The sequence below is a fragment of the Dermacentor andersoni genome, chromosome 1 (assembly GCF_023375885.2).
Source record: "Dermacentor andersoni chromosome 1, qqDerAnde1_hic_scaffold, whole genome shotgun sequence".
NCBI classification, from domain to species: Eukaryota; Metazoa; Arthropoda; class Arachnida; order Ixodida; family Ixodidae; genus Dermacentor; species Dermacentor andersoni.
The window spans coordinates 383,513,664-383,533,581 of record NC_092814.1 but is presented as its reverse complement, the minus strand read 5'-3'; the positions used below and the strand labels follow the sequence as shown (position 1 = coordinate 383,533,581).

Genomic DNA, 19,918 nt, shown 5'->3' with positions numbered 1-19,918 from the left:
TTCCCAAGATAGCGATAACTCGGCCTTCAGTGTGCGCTCTTCACTACAGCTCGGTTGTTCAGGCTCTATCAAACACGGTGCAAGATAGAGTATATATCTTACACCATGGTCTCAAGGCAGAAAGCAAGCGTGTTGGCTCCGATGTACGATGACTCACTGAGTTTCTCGGAGACACGCATCCTGGCGAATGAAGCACACTGTGGCTTGTACGCAGCAGACGATGGAAGCGGGAGACCTTTTCGGCGGGAGGATACTACGCTTCGAGCCGGCTGCTTTATTTTTTATTGAGGAGGAAAGCTTTTTTTTTTATTTATTTATTTTTTATTTATTCATGATGCCATTACAATCGTTGAAGTCCATGTCAATCTCCCTCTCTGGATATATTTTATTGATGGTGTACAGTGTGGGATATGTACCTGTTTGTAATAAGCGCAGTGAGACTGCCTGGGCCTTGTTCAGTTTTGAATGTGGCAATGGGAATTGCCTGCGTCATAACTAGTAATGTTTGTTAATGTCATTCTATGTCATTAAATGATCTCTAGATTCCCTGACTTGATGGCGAACGGCTCGGTTCTGACTGTCACGGTTAGCAAGTCCTCGTGCCAAGTCGTGAGCAACCTTATTGAGGTTTACCCGAGTCTGGTCCACTTTCCTCATATGCGCAGGAAACCATCGGATTTCCGTTCTCATAATCCCAATGTTTTCAAAACATTTAGCTGGAACTCCAGCTGCGTAGCCTTTGTCAAAACACTTTATAACGGATTTCTAATAACTGTAAATGCAGGCCCACTTATTACTCCTGAAGGCTAAAGCAATTGCCGCTTGTTCTGCCACCATGGGGTCCTTGGTAAAAATAGTGATAGCGTCTTGCACCTTTCCTTGATAATTTGAGACAATGGTCGTATATGCTTCTTTACCTTTCACCCAGGCAGCATCAACTATAGCTGCCAGTTGGCACTGCTGCTCTATTTCCTGCAAGAGTGCTTTAGCTCTTGCCTTTCTCCTTTCGATATTATATACTGGATGCATGTTTCTGGGGAGAGAGTTGGTTCTGATCTTGTTCCTAACGTCAGTCCTTAATTCTACTTCAGCCTCTATTGGGCTCCTTGATGCATTCAGTTCTGCACCTATTACCCGTAATATGTTCCTGCGAGCTCGTGATTTTGTCAATCTTTCGTGTTGCGCTAGCTGTTGGGCCTCCGCGATTTCTTCCACTGCGTTATGCACCCCTAGACTCATGAGTTTGTCGGTTGCAGCGTTATTGGGTATCCCTAGGGCTACTTTAACGAGCTTCCTGAGCATCACTTTAACTTTGTTAATTATGCCTGCTTGCAATTGAATAATCCAGCCACATAAGTGAAGTGACCGAGAGCAAAGGCGTGTATTAGCCCCAAAGGCGAAGCTGTGTATTTGGGCCCCTTAACTACCTATTGCCGTGAGTCAAACGCCGCATGCACATAAATGGAAGACGCAGTGCGACTGGTCGCTTCACCACGATGTTGAACTTCTGACGATGATGAGGTACCGTGGGGTTACATGCCCATGTATTGTTGCAAACCGCGGCACGACACCTTTTACTAATGAATCCCGGCACATAGAACAGACACGCGTCTCACCGCATTCCGAGGACACACTCTGGTTCACCGTAGCTAAGGCGATGGTGCGTTGCTCGACGTCCCGCAGTGCAGTAATGGTTGTGAGGTGACTCGAAAACCGCATGCGGTCACACGCAACACAGGCCACACAAAATTGCTTCCCCACAGACTGCCTCTGATACCTGGCCGTTGCTCCGGTGAAACGTTCCAAGTTTGCAGGATCGGGGTCACCACCATGGTTTCCTTTCCTTCCCCTCTCTACCACGGGAGAGTGGAAGGAAAGGAGGCACGGAAGCGCTTGGAAGGCCGACAAAGAAAGGGCGGTGCGAAGGTAGACATGACCGGCATGGGTCAATCTGTAGTATCTGTTATCAGCTTAATATCTGATATGGGTTGTATTTAGACCTAAGATAATAAACTTACTTTTGCAAGTTTGCCGAGTTGTTAAAGCTTATTTCTCCTCGGCCGCGGGTCGGCCCGGCATTGCACTATCTTCGGGATCGATCCACGTATGGCGAGAAATTCTCGATCTACACGGCTCGCTAGACGCACGCATTTTTTCCCAGAGCCTAGCTATATAAAGCTTCGCTGTAAAATGGCGCAATATGCAGAATAGAGTCCCTGGCGGGCATCGCCTGCGTTACGTATTCGACTACGCCTGCCGCTGCCTGGCAAAATATAAGACTGGGCTGTGTATCGAGCGCGATCATGGCTTGATAAGCACGGTCACTTAATGGTCGATCGATGGCGAGGTGCAAGCAGTCACGTCACTCATGGATGGACGTCTACTAAGGGCATGACAGTGGCGCTTTTCGGCTGTTCATTTGCTCTTTCCTTTGTAAATCAGCCCGAATTAATTAGGTTATAAATGTTAGCGGCGTCAATTTTTTTTCTTCCTAGCAAGGGTAATTAGCTTCTCGGATGGCCCGCTGGAAGCCTTGCATTAGGACCAATCGCATTGGTCTGAAAAGTTAATAATCTAATTTACATAATTATTTGCGTAATTACTACATCAATCATTTTCAAATGTGTGCCTCTGTGGTAAAAGTAATCTAAAGGAAATTATTTATTTACCTCAGCTTCCCTAATTGTAAGGGATTTTGAACTCATTTTGTGAAAAATCCGACACAGTTATCCGCTCAGTGCCGCCATCGGGCAGAACAGGCGTCACTGTTGTGAGTTCCTACGCAAGCTCTATTACAGAGGATGTTTCCATTTCTCTGTCAGCGTCAAAATTTGTAGATTACCCACCGTGGTTGCTTAGTGGCGATGGCTTCGCGCTGCTAGCCCGGCGTGCGGGATCAATGCCTCGCCGCGGCTTCCGTACTTCGATGGGGGCAAAATGCAACAACGCGCCAGTACTGTGCATTGCGTACACGGCAAAAACCGCAGGTGGTCATAACCCATCCGGTGCCCCCCTACGGTGTGCCTCATAATTATGTCGTGGTCTCGGCATGTAAAAGATCCTGTGTTAATTTTATTTCTTATGCTCGCAGGCGCGCTTGAAGATAAGTCCAAAGTCCACTTCGAAGCTTTTCTCGTGCTAAATCAAATATAAAACTCAGCTTCGCAAGGGCGGTCGCTACAGGCGAGCCACATTTTTAACTCATTCTAGCATCTAGGGATAGTGTATCGAATATACGCAGTTCATATAAATACAAATGTCCAAATATAAAATGCCGTGACAATATCTAAGACAATGCTGCACCTTCACGGTATATTTCCAGCTCAATATAGTCAACCGTGCACAGGAACTAAAGATCCTGAAGACGATGAAGACATCGAGGAGCCGTTCGTCAAATATGACATGCTCGAAGTGAATTTTACTGCTTGAAAATAAAATGTTTGCTGACCTACTGTATAGCGTTTGCAGACAAGCTAAAACACCTAATTTCTGTCGTAGTTCATCCCTGCGAAATATGGGACGGTATTCTGTAACCGTTCGCTTTCGGACCGGTTGGCTCTCACGAATGTCACTGGTCGACGCTTCGTTGTCGTCATCCCTGGTGGGCGTGACAACAAATCTTGTTGTCGTCACACAGGTTCTGACGACCACACAACCTGTGTGGTCGCGCGCGGTGGCGAGTATAACCTTCATAGTTGCTAGCGCGACGGTGGCCGTCTGCTAGTCTCGCGCTGGCCGGCGTGACGAGAGGGACACCGATAGTGGCTTCTTTGGGTGTGTTGCGGGCGAGCGTTGGCCTAAGACAACGACGTGACGAGAGACAACGGTGCGACGCGTACGACGTGAGCGAAGGCAAGTTCCGAAGGAGGCATATTAGCCACCCCGAATGCAATGGATTTGTGACGAGCCGGAATATCACGGACCACAAGATTGAGTAGCGTTGACACTGCTACGTAAGTGCTACGCGCACTACGGTTCTTTTTTGTTTTGTTTTGGTACGGGTTGTTTTCAGCAGTGCGTCTGGAATGTAGAAGCTATCCGGTTGTCGCAACCGTCAGTCAGTCGCATCATTACCGCCGTCGCTGGGGTCATTACGCTTGAGGGAAAAGAAAAAGCGGTGTCAGATTTCACTACACGCTGCAGGAGAAAGCCGCAATCAAGAACGCTCCCTCGACCGCGGCAAGAATCTCGAACCTGTGGGATGTGTGGAGGGAACTCTCATCGCAATCGTCCACCCTAAGCAGTTCAGCCACAGCTAAACGAAATCCTATTAGAGCCACGGCTTACACACAGAGAAACCCTTTGATTTCTTAACGTATGGCGCACAGCCTAGCGACAAAAAATAAATAAAGCAACTCTGATAAATTTAAACCACAAGCTGTCTGCGTCGGAAGCTCAGTTATTACTGGAAATTAAATGTATAAGTGTTGTATACAAAGCAATATTTTTTTTTTTACCGAGAGAGCAACATCCTTCAAGTACAATATCGTCCCCAAAGTAGAAACAAAAATGGTGACGTGACCTTGCGACAGAACGCCGCTCGTTCATTGGTCTCCCTCGCGTCGCGACATTACACTCTTTATGCGAGTGACGTCACCTTGACGTAACAGCCAGATCAAACCGGTTCCAAAGCGAACCGTTACAAAATACGGCACCTGATGGTTCTTCATTACGCTATCATCGGAATGCGGCTGCCGCCGCCATTATCCAACGCGCGATCTCGAGCATAGCAGCACTACGCCATAGCCACTATTCTACCGTGGTGAGTGGCAGCCAAGGTAGATGTCGATGCAGATCCTTGGAAATACTGGCTCGTACCCACTCTTGGAGATTGGCCACTATCCCAGTAGGTCAAAGGTAGAAGAGAGACATATTGTACCAACAAACTTCCCTTCTTTGACAGCGCCGTGCGGAAAGAGGTTAAACGGACATCGCGTGGACACAGCCAAAAAGCTTCTCAAAGCCGTCGCCGAGCATTTCAACCAACCAGGTCATAACTTTGACGAACTTGAACTCTACATCCTACAGTAAAATTTTCGTTCTGCGCGAGACACAATAACAGAGAATTATGTCCCATCCATTGCATTGCATGACATTGCAACCAATGGGCATAAATGTTTCAAGGGAGCTTTAGAATCTATTCGCTATGCTACATTTCAAGCTATAGGCAACAGCATTTACTCATTTTTCATTGGGCTGCTTAGGTGTTTGTTTTACCTTTTTTTCCTCCCTTTCTTTCTCTCTTTTATTTATATATTTATTTCATTTTAGTATCCTTTTTCCACGAGCACCATTTTCTGCCGCTTTCTTTACTCTCTCGTTCAGAGAGACGATAGCTCAGTAACCTCCAGCGGAGCAGATAATCGTCCGCCCCCTCCTGTCGTCTAGACCTCTTGCACGAAAAAAAAAAAGAAGCACACGGCTGGCCGATTCCAAAGGGCTACCTTACGTTCCTCCACCGGCGTTTAATAGCACACCTTCCTTTTCAATTCTACACCCTCGCCGCTAACACGCCCATGTTCTTTGCCTCGCCCACCCGCATTACCCCCTCTTCCCTTTACAAGAACCCTATATATGGATGCTGCACCGAGGAAAGCGTATGTCGCCTTGAAAATGACAAGTCCACTTGATCAAACTTTGGCTCCCGCTTTTACCTTGTTCTCAGTTTGCTCATGATTTTGCAGGATTTGGTATTTTGCAAGAACAGCATGATGGAAACTGCGCATTGTTGTCCGAGCTTTGTGCGAGAAGCCATAATGAGGACTAAAGAAATGATGGCGAATAAAAATCGGCTGATGACGATAGCTGTAGTTTCATGTTCTAATATCAAGAGCAAATGAATACACCGTTAAGGTTTTATAATTCACCACTTCATGTGCAAAGTCTCCATGACTTGGAGGTGTTTTTAGCGGGAGCACCTTATAGCGACTATAGCACTTGGAATAAACCATGGCAGTCAGACGCCAAAGTAGTTGCAGCACAGAGGAGTTAATGTGACATAGGCAAGCAAATAGTAAAATACAACATGAGGCATTTCTCATTCATATCCCATAGCAACGGTATTCTGGAACGTGAAACGTTTCATAGATAAATCCTAACGCAGATTATTGAATTTATTTCCACGAATGATCGAGAAATAGTTACTGTAGGGAAAGAGCAGCAAATAATAAAACAAAAAATTGCTAGACCTTAACAGAAGGCATCTTTTGATATACGCAAGTTCTTCGCGCCCTCATGTTTCCGCAGTTTACGGGATTGTTTCAGCTAGAAGGATCTAAGAACTCGATCGTTCAAGTCATTATCTGTGTAGTAACATTTATTTCCTTCATACGAAGGTAAGGCGTAGAGATGTGAAACACAAGGAAGGGCCGTAATTTAAGAAGGAACTAGAACAATAATGCAGCCCATCGCAGTATAGAGCTATACCTGTAACAGACCACAATACTACAGCAATATACAAGTGAAATATAAATACGAAAATTGAACGAAAGTAGGTAGCCAAGAGTGTTGGGAGGTGCATTTTCTTACGTAATAATATAAAGCACTGTGGAAAAGCGATTTATATTGGCTATAACAGCACAATAGAAAGTTGTTTGGTTCCATTCAATGGTTAGTTTGAGATAAGTAGGTGGCTGGTGTTTCAGTATGACACATTTAATTTGTGAGGATAATCCACACCAGATGAAACAAAAGCAGGTTTCATATAACGTGAATGGGAGATGATGAACTACCCCTCCTAGCAGTTGGTATATGCACATCCTTTAGCCTTCTCAGAAACCAGCATTATATATTAATTGATATTAAGAGGAAGCTTTAGCTCCTATCTCCTATCTGCTCCTATCTGCATATCTAAATACATGTATAAGAAGAATTCGTTTTTCTCGGCAACCACAGCACCAAATGTGACGAGGTTTGTTGCAGTTAAAAGAAAAACTTAAAATCTAATGACGGTTGATTTCCAATTTATGACTTAGGTCTTCATTATTTTATTAAAAATTGGCAAAAATCGAAAATTTTCAAAAACGAAACTATGAAGTTTACAACTCTAACTCAACAACAAAAAACGATGGTACAATTCTGTGAATTGCATCCAATAGTACATCTAAAGCGGATAAAATTGATATGTTACACATGAATCTAAAAAAATTAATAATATGTAAATACAGCTTTTGCAGAGCCTCCGTACACAACGTAACAAATTCACGTAAGCTGTAAAAGGACAAATAGAATTTGTCCGCTTTTAGTGGTCTAATGGATTCCGTTTACAGAACCGTGATATCTGCTCTTGATGCGGAGCTATGAATTTGTAAACTTCGTGCTTCTATTTTTTTCATAATTTTGAATATTTAAAATTATTTTAACGAAATTCAGGACCTAACTCGAGATTCCGCTTCCAACAGTCACTATAATTTAACTTTCTCTCTCACATGCAACACATTTCATTAAAATCGGTCCACGGGTTATCTCAGAAAAACGTTTTTGCGTTTTACATGTATCTGAATAGGCCGCGTCGGAGTTGGGCCCGAGCTAAAGCTTCCTCTTAAGAGCATGCACTTCTCGTCTAAAATAAATAAATATTGCTTGAACTGCGCTGTTGATTATAGTGCGAAAAGACGATGCTGACGCAGGCGTTTTTTTTTTCGCATGGCGTAACTGTATGGTGCACAACTGCTGCAGCACTTCAGTCGCTCAAAGGCAAAAGAAAATACGTAATCTTGCATGCGGAGCGCGTGCAGTAGTAGCGTGCTTACGTGCCGCTGGGGTTCTTGCTGTAAATGTCCATCCAGTCCTTGGCCGACGTGGCTAGTCGGTTGGCGACAATGGCACGCACAAACTCGAACACGCAATTTGGTGTGATGAAGCGGTAAAGTGAGTTGTTGTGGACCTCGATGCCCGTCGACATAAGTACCTGCCATGGACGAGATAAGGACGAATGAAGGCAGCACGCACTGATTTCTTAGAGGCGGTGAATATCTGAGCTAATGTTAATATCTAGCGGCACAGTATAACTTTTTCTTGAAACGGTCCTCATCCACCTATTTTACGTCCACTTAAGGACGATGACCGCTCATACAGATCTCCAAGTGCGCCAGTCTTGCGACAGGTGCGTCTATCGCGTGCCTGTATATTTGCAAATTTCATCACATAACCTAATCCCTGATTGGCATTTCGATTCCGCAGACACCCACTTGGTTTTTCTACTAGACCACCATTTATACGCTCTCTGCGATACATGACCTGCCTAACACGGAAGCCTATGTGTCGCTGTCCAATTACTATCGATGGCAATGTAATTTCATAGCTGTGTGACCCGCCGCAGATGCCTCGGCCTCGTCTCTTACCGTGCAATCTCATGGTGAAAGCATGTTACAATGCTAATAAAAAATTACCTGCCTTACTGAAATATATCGCTTTCTGGCCGGTATGATGTGGTGCCTGTCTCATTTCCTATTCCGGCTGTACCAGACCCTTTTCCTCTGGTATATTCGGTACGGCCTGCCAGTCCATTCACGTAGAGATCGTCGTGCTTGTGTACGTTGGGATGCGCGTCAGCACAGACGCTGAGAACGTGGTCCTCACTGCAGTCCAAGCGCCAGCACAGCACCCCATCGAAATTTGAACCTGCTGGCGGGCTAGACGTTTTCGGAGAGCCATTAAATGCAACTCATTTGTCATATCGTGAAGATTTGCCCCGTTGCCCCATATCTTACAAATATGCTGCGATAGACCATGTCCGTAATACGGCTCTGTAGTCCCGGTATTTACAAGTAATTCACGATAACTTCTACGGATCTCAAAGAAATCATACTTGAATATATGGCAATAGAACACGTAGAAAGAAGTGTAAAATGTAAAGCGAGGTGTAAATGTAAAATTTAATGCAGAAAGTAAAGTAAAAATGTTAAGTCAAATATAAAATAAAATGCAAACATCACGAAGCTGCAAAGGAGATCTCAGATTTCGATTTCCTCTCTACATTCGGGTGGATGACAATTTTACCTCTAATGAATCCTCGTCCACCTTGCGGGCTTCGGCAGGAATAACTTGCCATATTTAGCGTCCCTGTGCTTGCTTAGTCTTGGCGATTAATTCACCCTCATGCTTCGATCTGCTATCCTCCTGGTTAGTTCACATAGCAGAGCGACCACCCCGGAAGGGTGTTGGTCTTTTGTTCGGATGCCGGACCAGGACGAATTATTGCTCTACTGGGATGCTTTGCTTCTGAGAAACCCGTGTTTGTTTTCTTTGTAGCTTTGTGCTACATTCGGGTTGATGACAATTTTGCCCTTTCATGATATTTCCTCCCTCTTGTGGGCTTCCGCAGAACTAATTTCCCCCATTAAGCATCCCTGCGCTTCGAGCTGTCGATTAATTCGTGCGGCGATCTGCCAGCCACCTGGTTAACACAGATGGTAGAGCGACCGCCCCAGGAAAGTGCTGGTGTCGTGTTCGAATCCCAAAGCAGGAGAAATTTTTCCTCAACTGCGAACCTTTCTTTCTGAGAAATCCTTATGGGCTCAGTTTGTTCGTTTCGAGCTACATTTGGGGGTGGATGACAATTTTCCCTTTCGTGAACATCAGTGTAGAAACCAGTTAACAATTTATGTCGCAGCTAATTATTCAATAATAGATAAGTGATGGCAATGGCCCATTCCAATTTCAAAACTAATTTCTGGCAAGGAATCAATGTCGCAGCAAAGTCGTTTCTTAATGTTAAATCACTGCCTGAGTTCGCCAGCAATTTAGTTGCAAGAGCTTTCTGATATTGGTGTGGTCGTACTTGCTGATTGTATCGTCACTATTACAATTGAAAGGTGCCTGTTCTTCTGAACTAACTGGAAGTGGTAATTTGTTATTGTTAAACAAACGTAAAAGTTCCCCTACTTGTCATAACTTCTTGGAACTCGACACCGCATCACACAGAGCACTCAACCCATTTGTTGTTCCAGGTCGCCCTTTTGCTTTGTTCCCCGACTGCCTCAAGCACTTTGAACTACGCGAAAGCCAGCCTGTTAACACACGGATCAGTACAATCGCCACCCGCGCCGTTGGCTGGACAAGCCGCAGCCAACACACGGATCCGAATATTGGCCGCCGCCAACGCTACTGGGCATGCTACGTGGCTTCCGCTGGCTACATGCGTAGGCTCCGGTCACCTCGGTCGTCAAGAATGGATGCACCCCCTATACAGGCGTTCCACGGAGCACGGTGCTCGGGCTTGACACCACATCAAACATAAAGCACTCACCTCATTTGTTGTTCCACGTTGGTCATCTCAAGGATCGTACTTGTCTAAAGACCAGTAATCATGCTGTCTTTTTGCGGTGTCGCGCCCCGACGAATCGACGTATATGTGTAAGCGTTATATGTGCAACCCCATCAGATGTATTGACAGACTAATATTCCTCCTGTCCGTTGATTTCGAAGCAAATCCCGCACCGGAAACACTTAAGACTGACCTAGAAACTGTTAACGCATTGAAACCAGTCAAAATGAAATATGCGATGAAATGAAAGCTTTAAAAACTGGCGGGTTTCTGTCGATGTTGAATTGAAGCTACGGTCCACAAGAATTCGCAGTGTCGAAGTGGACCTTGTTTCCTTCGAAACTGCCGCACCAGCGTCCGCGTCGGGAACGTCGGAGTATCATCTCAGCCTTTCTAGCCAGCTCAAAACTATTCACTCTCCTTGTCGTATTCACTTCGCCGGTCTAATCTTGTATTTTTGGCATTCCGGACGAATTTTATTTATTCATTTATTTATAAAGACCTTAAAAACCGCCATAGGAGCATGAGACCCGGTCATCCGCTCAAACCAAGATTATTAACGTGTTCGAGAGACCTCGGCACCACTGTCAAACCAAACTAAATTGAACGTGCTCATCATCTCGGCCGTTTCATTCCCGATAAATGCAGACCAGTAATAGTGAAATTTGCCTTCTTCAAGGATAAGCAGCTTGCTTGTAATAGAAGATGGTTTCAAGTTTAAAGGCACTCAGTTGGCAGTTCGCGAAGAGTAATGTTTTGGGACACATGTTGCCAGGAAGCTCACGCGAAAGCTAATAATCGGCCCTGTAAATTGTATGGTGACCGTACGTAAATGAATAACCACGTGTTCACATATGACGCCGTCTCTGCCTCCGTTGTGCAATATCCTCCGATAACTAGCACACCAATCTGTTCCATGGTCAAATGCCTCTAGTTCCAAGCCTCCGTGAGATAACAGCAAAGTGAGAGTATGTCGTTTCTGACAGGCGTGAAGATAATGGCCGCCCTTAGAAGTCTTGAACGTGGTATGGTCGCAATGAACTGCCTTAAATATTTGCAGACGTGTTTAAGTGGCTCAGGTTCCAGCGTGACTCGCGTCGTTCATTATAATATTTCATTACATGCCGCATTCCCTCACCCACATTAGCCAGTTGCAGAAACATACAATACTCACGTATTTATGCCAGATATGTATGATAACAATTAAACTGTAGGAAGATCTTGCACCATACTAACAAGCCCATTGGAAAGGAGGTAGAAGTCATCCCCTGAGGAGAGCTTTCCGGGAGTAGATGATGTTGCATGTACGTTGCCCGAAATCTTTTCACCTGCGCGAGTAACAAATTTATGTGACTGTATTTCAAAGCTTTAGCAAGAACGACAAAGTCACTAATGTTAAGGCTTCGGGGCCAAGATTGACACCGCGCCGTGTACAAGCCGATATATCGGTTTATAAGCAATGACACTAATGAAACATCGCCGGCCAGTTGGAATCGGGAGACAGATTACAAATTGACCGTCAGAGTATTCGCAAACAGGAAGCACAATAACTTTTTCCAAATTATTTTTATATTTTCTCCGCCATTTAGCTTATTTATGTATTGTTACTGTTGTTCTTTTGCTTTACATCATAGGTGTTAGTAGGTGAAAAATGCAGAGAGACGGTAAATACATATGTAGAAATTCAGAAATAGCATTTCAACTAGAAGACGAAAAACCACAGGTTGAAACAATGTGTAAAGGAATAGTCAAGAATGCTTTCTTAGTTTTCTTTGAAACTCTTCAACACGATAGCCCTGAAGAAGCAATCGTGGCACATTCATTCGTTATTTTGCTTCTAGGAAAGAAATTTTGTCTCCATTAGTTCCCACCATTGACAATCATTTCTAGCGCAAGTCTGTCTCTCTCAAGCTGTTATAGGTTTGTCGAACAATGGACATTTAGCCAGTAATGTTAAAAAGTTCTTCTAGAGCTAAAATCAAAACACTGCATGGGCATTTCACTGGCAGTCCGCGAGCTTCGGTAAATTAAGACGAAACATTTCTGCGATGATAATCCGAACGTGACTAGAGAGATAAGATAAAAAATTTCACTCGTGGTTCTTTTTCTTATTTCCTCTTCCCGCACTTCGTTAAGGTACCACACTATGCTACTATATTCTAACTTCGTCTTTGCACGCATGCGCGTGCAATTCTAGAGTGGCGAGGTAATTTGCGGTCACCTCATTAACCGGTAGTTTCACTGTCACAGGAACGTTTACCAGGTCGTAAAGGCATCACCACCACTGCATTATTGTGATACAGGAGCTACACCTAAGAAAAAAAATAGTGCTGATAGCAGTATCCGCAAACGCTGTTAAGAAGCCCTATTTGTTGAAACATTTCTTTCACACGACCCTGCAAGTTGACAAAAAGTAGCAAAATATTTCAAAGAAATACTTGCCGCTATGGAAGCATTGAGGAGAGAAAATGAGTGATTATCGCAACCCATTGTACCGTAATTTGTACTCATTTGGATTGAACAAAGTGTCACTAGAAATCACTAGCGCATTTCTTTTAAAGTGGTATCTCCGCTAATACAACAACGCTTTAACTGTGAGCATTATGTACCAGATGGGAAATCGCACACGGCCGGCACAATGAATGAATGAACGTATGGTGTTTATTGGCGCAAGGGACAGGTATGGTCAAAGAGCGCCAGGTCCGTCGTGATGAGTTCGCAGTGTAGTTATGAGTTCTATGAAGTTGATGTGACGTGGCTGTAGAGGGGCCCTAAAAATAGTAGCTCTAGAGTGCGTAAAATCTATCTGTAATAAGATTATGTCGATGACAAATGACATGTTCTATGTGCAGTAAAATCCATCGTGAAAGAATGATGCAATATAGAAACTATGTGAGATGGTAAAATTACCTGGAGCACTACTGCCTCGCCAGAGCCATTGAAACACAAGGGCCTAGAGGCATGTGCTATACGAAACAGCTATCACAGCGGCATCCTCTTAAGAGAGGAGACGCTGCGAATGTGTGGGGATAATAACATGTAATACAACATCTTTCAGGAAACATAGGAGTGCGTTGGTGTCAAAGAGCAGTTCTGGGCCGAGTAACATAACAGGGTGAAGGGGGAAGTGCTGCCTGTATACTAGGGGAAAATGGTCATTTCTCTCAGACGCGGCTTCCCTACATTCCAGGAGGACGTGGAGAACGGTCAGCCTCTCCCCGCATCTACCACAGGTTGGAGGATCATTTCCAGTGCGCAAAAGTTATGCGTGCCAAATTTGTGTCCTATTCTGAGACGACAGAGTAGGACATCTGTTCGGCGTGATTTTGTTGCGGAGGGCCAAGAACCTAACTGTGGCTTTATCACATGTAGTTTGTTATTTATTTCTGTGTCGCACATGCGTTGCCAGTGGTTTCGTAGTTTCCTTCGTAAGAAGGGCTTCAGGTCTGTGACAGGGACCGAAGCGGTAGGGTTAACTGCATGCAATGAAATTGATGAGGCCATCTGGTCCGCTGGAACGTTACCCTGGATGCCCCTATGGCCAGGCACCCAGCATATGATCACACGTTGGTTAGATATATATGCCTTACACAGGAAGGAATACAGTTAATTAATCACTGGATTTTTATGCTTACAGAATGACATCAAGGCCTTCACAACACTTAGGGAGTCCGTATATATAACTTATATTTGGAATTTCGATTTCCTTATATGCTTCACTGCCGACAATAGTGCGCAGGCCTCAGCAGTAAAGATACTTCTATCTGGATGTAGTACATCGGATTCTGAGAAGGACGGACCGACGGCTGCATAGGACCCTCCGGCATGTGACTTGGAAGCGTCTGTGTAGAACTCTGTGCACGAGTGCTTGTACTGAAGTTCTAGGAAATGTATTCGGATTTCGACCTCTGGAGCGTGCTTTGTAACTTTTAGAAAGGATACGTCACATTCTATACGTCACATTCTACGTCACACGGTGCATTGGGCGCACGTTATTGAACCCCAAACGGTCGAAATTATTCCGGGGCCACTCTCTACAGCGTGCCTGATAATCATATCGCTGTTTCGCACGGCTGGCACAAGGGCACCACCGCAATCTATATTGACTTCCAGCTGTAATCGATGCATCCCATTTGGATTAGGCAGTCCGCTCTGTGTTCCGCGACGTAGCTTGATCATGAAGGCAATGAAACATTACGCGCACCAGCTCGCGTCCCCAGCAAATTACGCATCGGCTCATCGTTAACACATTTAAGCAGTGCTAAAAGTGCTGCCACCGTTGAGCGCCTTTAGAGTGGCCGCTAGCTTGCCGAATAGCGCAACCATCGGAGCTATCCATTGCCAGCGGCCATTTCTCTCCAAGGCACCACGCACGCTATCGAGAAGCCATATAATGAGCTTAATAATTCCTGTAGCATGCGCTTCTTGTCTTCTTTAAATGGAGGGTTTTGGGCGAGGCATCAAGAAGAAACTTTAGTTTGGGGCCCCACTGCGAGATCCTTTATTAAAATACACAAACAATTTGATGAGATAATCGGTAAACCAATTTGAATGAAATTTGGTGCATTTGGTAGAGAATGCTATATTCCAGCAACACAAGCAACGACAACAAGACATCAAATTCGCTACAGAAATTACTGAAATTCCGTAAGTTTTAAAAAGTAGAAGCACGACGTTTACAAATTCTTAACTTTACACCAAAAGCAAATACCGCAGTTTCGTAAACTGCTTGCCGTGGGGCATCTCAAGCTGGCAAATTTTATGTATGAACTTACAGGCTAAGTGAAGTTATAACAGTGTTTACAAAGGTGTTCAAAAACTCTTCTCACAAATTATCGATATATATGCGAGCGTTGCATGACACGCCAATTTTGCCCGCCTCAGATGCATATTAGGGGGAGTATACAGCACTGCGATATCATTTTTCATTGCTGAGTTACAGAGTTACAATTCTGGTACTTCAGTTTTTTTTTTTAATTTTGCAATATTCAAGATCTTTTCTCAGGTGAGACAGACGCAAGAAACCAGGCACAACCGACAGAAGTGAGTAAATCGAACACTAACCTCGACGAGGCCAACCTGAGGAACAGAACCACAGCTGTGCCAGGCGTGGCTTCGACAAATAATTTGTGGTATTAAACAATTGATGGAATAAGTGGAAAACTCACTTGCTACAGTCGGTATATTTAACTTTTTTTTAAATTACAACAAGCTTGAACACAACGTGTGCAGTAGATGAGGAGAACAAGATTTCTCATTTGCCATGTATTTGGATAGGAGTTCCCTAGATAAAGCATCTTCTTAATTATCATTTTACCTATCGTTAGATCTGCATATTCTTCAGCGCCACGGCTGCGTCATCCAAAAGACCATTGAAGTCAATGGCACAAGCCTGTGCTTTACAAAACTGCTTTGGCAAAGCTTCGTTCTTCGTCAATGAAAAGTTGGTGCCGAAGACTGACAGCGTTTACGTTGGAGGTATTTTTCACGTTTGATTTCGTCACGCATTTCTTAAGGCAGCAACTAAAATATCTCTGAACTCCCGATTTCATTGGACAGCTTTTTGTCAACCTCGTTAATGCACCGGGTGACCCAGCTACTTTTATTCAACCTGTTCAGCGAAAAAAATATTTGAAAAAACCCCAGAAAGATACAATTTTAAGAGCTAGTGTGTTCGAGCGTCAAACCTCTGACGACTGAACACCATATGTGCTAAAACTGAGCGTTCACGTTGGCGGTGCTTTAAGTAAAGGCCGGCATACCGTCCAGACGAGAAAAGTTCTCCTCAGCATGTAAATGTCATAGAGCACGCTGAAAAAATAAATAAAAGCAATCTATCATAAAGGCAATGTATAATCGAGGCGATTTCGGCAATCTTTCGAACACGCATACCACCGCCAATTGATTTGAAAGCACGGTAGAAATAACTGCACGTCAAACAGTAATTAACCGGGAACAGTGCACTGGCCGAGTCGGTAACTGCATATAAAAACCAAGAAAAACAGAAAGGAACAGCCATTGCATTAACTGACGATATTGTCCAGTTCCACTTAACAATTTCATGGATTAAGAAACTGCATACACAGCACTTTATCAGCAACGGCCTGAGAATTTACGCAGAATTCACCAAGTTCATTTACTTCTCGAGCGTCAAAATACGGTTCTTCCGATTAGCATATATCGTGAATACCTAGCGCAAAGTGCCTGACAGATACAAGCAACAAACCAAACAAAGATAAGGACGAGCGCTACTATCCACTGTACATTAACAAGGAGACCACCTACGAATTATGTACTAGCGACTTGACGCTGTGATGGGGCGAAAAATGAGGTTAAATATTTGTCGTTTCGTGTGCCAAAACCAAAATCTCTTTGTAAGGTACGCCGTAGTGGGGGACCCCGGATTAATATTTATCACCTGAGCTTTACTGGAGCGCCCCCCGTGCATGCGGTTCACGTCGTTCTTCTTTGCGTTCCACTTTCGTTGGAAGGCGGCTGCCGCGGCTGCAGTCGACCCCGCGAACCCGTTCGCCGAGCTACAGCGTCGGGCAGTAAAACAAGAACGAGCGCACACACGAACGCCGTAGCCTCCTCAGAAAAAGAGTTTAAAAAGTTAAATTATGAGGTTTTACGTGCCAAAACCACTTTCTGATTATGATGCACACCGTAGTGTGGGACTCCGGAAATTTTGACCATCTGGGGTTCTTTACGTGCACCTAAATCTAAGTACACGGGTGTTTTCGCATTTCGCCTCCATCACCATGCGGCCGTCGTGGCCGGGATTCGATCCAGCAACCTCGTGCTCAGCAGTCCAACACCAGGAAAAAGAGTTAATGCTGCTACCTGGCATACCAGAAAGTATGGCATAGAAGAAAACGATAACACGAGGATATACACAAGTGATACGACTATGTCAACACAAAGTGAACTTTGGTAAAATTATTGGTAAGCTAAACGCAAGAAAATGGTGATGGCACCTGCTGGAAAGGATTTCAAATGAAGATGGGAAGCATCAGCTTACTAGACTTAGCGGTGGTGTGCAAGTTAAGCGAGTACTTCTTCAGGACCTTGGTCATGCCGGCGTACGGACCGCCGCTGACGTGCGACAGCAGGAGATCCTTGTTTCCCGGCAGCAGTTTGACCAGTGCCGAGTCGGCGCGTCGCCCGGCCATTGGCTCGTCGTCGGGGACCTCCGAACTGACCACCGGTCGGAGGCGGGCTTCTATATCATCCACTTCGCCATCCAGGTTCAGAAACCTCGCGGGTCAGAACGAACGTGAGAAGAAAAGAGAGTGCAGGTTGACTGATGAAATCGCGAACAATCTGGCATCCGTACAAATGGCTAGACCATTTTTGCATTTTCTATCATTTCGCGCCGGATGAGGCGAGCACCGTCGTGCATGAGCTTGCCACATCGCGGGCGTAAAACAGTCCTTGCAACAATTCATGCTCACATCTGGGAACTGCAATTTTCCTGCTAACTTAGCACCAAGACGGCAAGTTGGGCCAGTTGGTTGGGATTCATAGTAAGGTTCGTTACAGCGCAGCACAAGACAAGGACAAAAGAAGGTATAAAACGACAACACAGCGCAAACCTTACTTTCAACTTAACACGTTCCCCCAAAAAATAAGTTATTTGAGTGTTCTCATTTTCGTAATGAGAAGCATCGGAGGCCAAGTTGAACGACATTTTAGACCTTGTAATAAAAAACGTAGTTTAAAATATCGATGATATAGTGCAAGCTACGCGTAAACGCGTACGGATGAATGAATGCGTCACAAAGGTCGCGCGAGAAGCAAACGGTTCCAATACCAAAAGTGAGAAACAAAACGGCAGCATCACCGTTCACCGTTAAGAGGAAGCTTTAGCTCGGGCCCAACTCCGACGCGGCTTATTCAAATACATGTAAAACACAAAAACGTTTTTCTGAGATAACCCGTGGACCGATTTTAATGAAATTTGTTGCATGTGAGAGAGAAAGTTAAATTCTAGTGACTGTTGGAAGCGAAATTTCGCGTTAGGTCCTGAATGTTGTTAAAATACTTTTCAAATATTCGAAAGTATGAAAAAAATAGAAGCAAGAAGTTATATCTGTGATATCTGCTCCGCATCAAGAGCAGATATCACGGTTCTGTAAACGGAATCCATTAGACCATTAAAAGCGGACAAATTCTGTGTCCTTTTACAGCTTACGTGAATTTGTTACGTTGTGTACGAAGGTTCTGCAAAAGCTGTAATTACATATTACTCATTCTTTTTAGATTCATGTGTAACATATTAATTTTGTCCGCTTTAGATGTACTATTAGATGCAATTCACAGAATTGTATGATCATTTTTCGTTGTTGAATTACAGAGTTGTAAACTTGATAGTTTCGTTTATTGAAAACTTTTGATGTTTGCCAATTTTTAATAAAGAAAATGAGTACCTAACTCTAAAATTCGATACCATCAGCCACTAGCTTTTAAGTTTTTCTTTTAAATGCAACAAACCTCGTGACATTTAGGGCAGTGGTTCCCGAGAAAAACGAATTCTCCTTTTACATGTATTTAGATAGGAGCACCCGAGCTAAAGCTTCCTCTTAATGACGCAGAACCGGCAACATTAAGGACCAGCGCGAATATAAGGCATGGCGTCTGAAATCTGGTGGGGCTCCCGGCGCGCACAAATTTTCCGAGGTCATGGTTGCGCTATGCGCAATGTGTGCATACCACTAGTACACCCTTCACCTAGTTAGATGCTAATTAAAAGGTGCTAACAGGAAAATAAAATAACAAAAAAATTCCTCGACTGAGCTCATGAAATCACCACTATCGGTAAACATTGTGGCTGCAGGCTGCAAGCCTCTCACTCTCATATCATCTGTAGACTTATAGTCCGCACCACAAAACGATGTGGGACTTCATCGAACATAAATTATACATGCGCAAGTAACAGGCACGCTTCAGAGATTTTACGCCGCCGAGAAACTTTCACACACACACACACACACACACACATATATATAAATAAATAAATAAACATATATATATATATATATATATATATATATATATATATATATACACTTATTTAAAACCACTCAGCCAAATTGAAATTTCTCTGCAGTTGGCATTAAGGCATGACTGGTTTGTGACACATGACGCTGCATGATGCAAATGTCATGTATCCCGGTGTGCTAAACGCTTCTTATTGTATAGTATCTTATCCAACAGATGCCACGTTCCAATGATAGTCATGCTCACTTTCGCCTCCTACTGTATGCGCATGAGAATGTCGCAATAAACCAGTCAGTTCCTGCTGTGCGCGTGGCAAGACATCGACATCATTACCTAGTTGTATTCTCTCGCGTTGAATGAGAGTTAGTACAGTGATCTTCATAGCCTACCTTGCCGTATCTTGAAAAGGGATGTCGTAAATAACTAGCAAAGTTTTACACAGATGTGCTTTGACGACATTTCTATGACACAACTACCAATTATAGATGCTCAACCTAATTAAATATTGAATAATGCGGTTCGACGTCTGGAGACTGCATGTCGGTTCACCCGGATGCCCTAGTGGAGGGTTGCGGATTAATTTTGACTGCCTGGAATATTTTACCGCGCACCTAAATCAAAGTAAACGACCGTTTCTGCAACTCGACCCCA

The 19,918-nt window shown here is 44.2% G+C and overlaps 1 protein-coding gene and 1 pseudogene across 6 annotated transcripts in view; one reads left to right on the top strand and one right to left on the bottom strand.

Annotated features, from left to right (window-relative positions):
• LOC126518704 (putative phospholipase B-like 2) overlaps positions 1-19,918 on the bottom strand; it is a 185,302-nt gene that overhangs the window by 93,539 nt on the left and 71,845 nt on the right. For all 6 annotated transcript variants that reach the window (XM_055064943.2, XM_055064945.2, XM_050168467.3 and 3 more), the window contains 3 exons: positions 17,289-17,524; positions 11,504-11,595; positions 7,752-7,909 (listed from right to left, as the gene is read on the bottom strand). In XM_055064943.2, coding sequence (XP_054920918.1) covers positions 7,752-7,909; positions 11,504-11,595; positions 17,289-17,524 — 486 coding nt within the window. The remainder of the gene's footprint in view (positions 1-7,751; positions 7,910-11,503; positions 11,596-17,288; positions 17,525-19,918) is intronic.
• On the top strand, positions 1,933-2,109 carry LOC126518785 (U2 spliceosomal RNA; annotated as a pseudogene).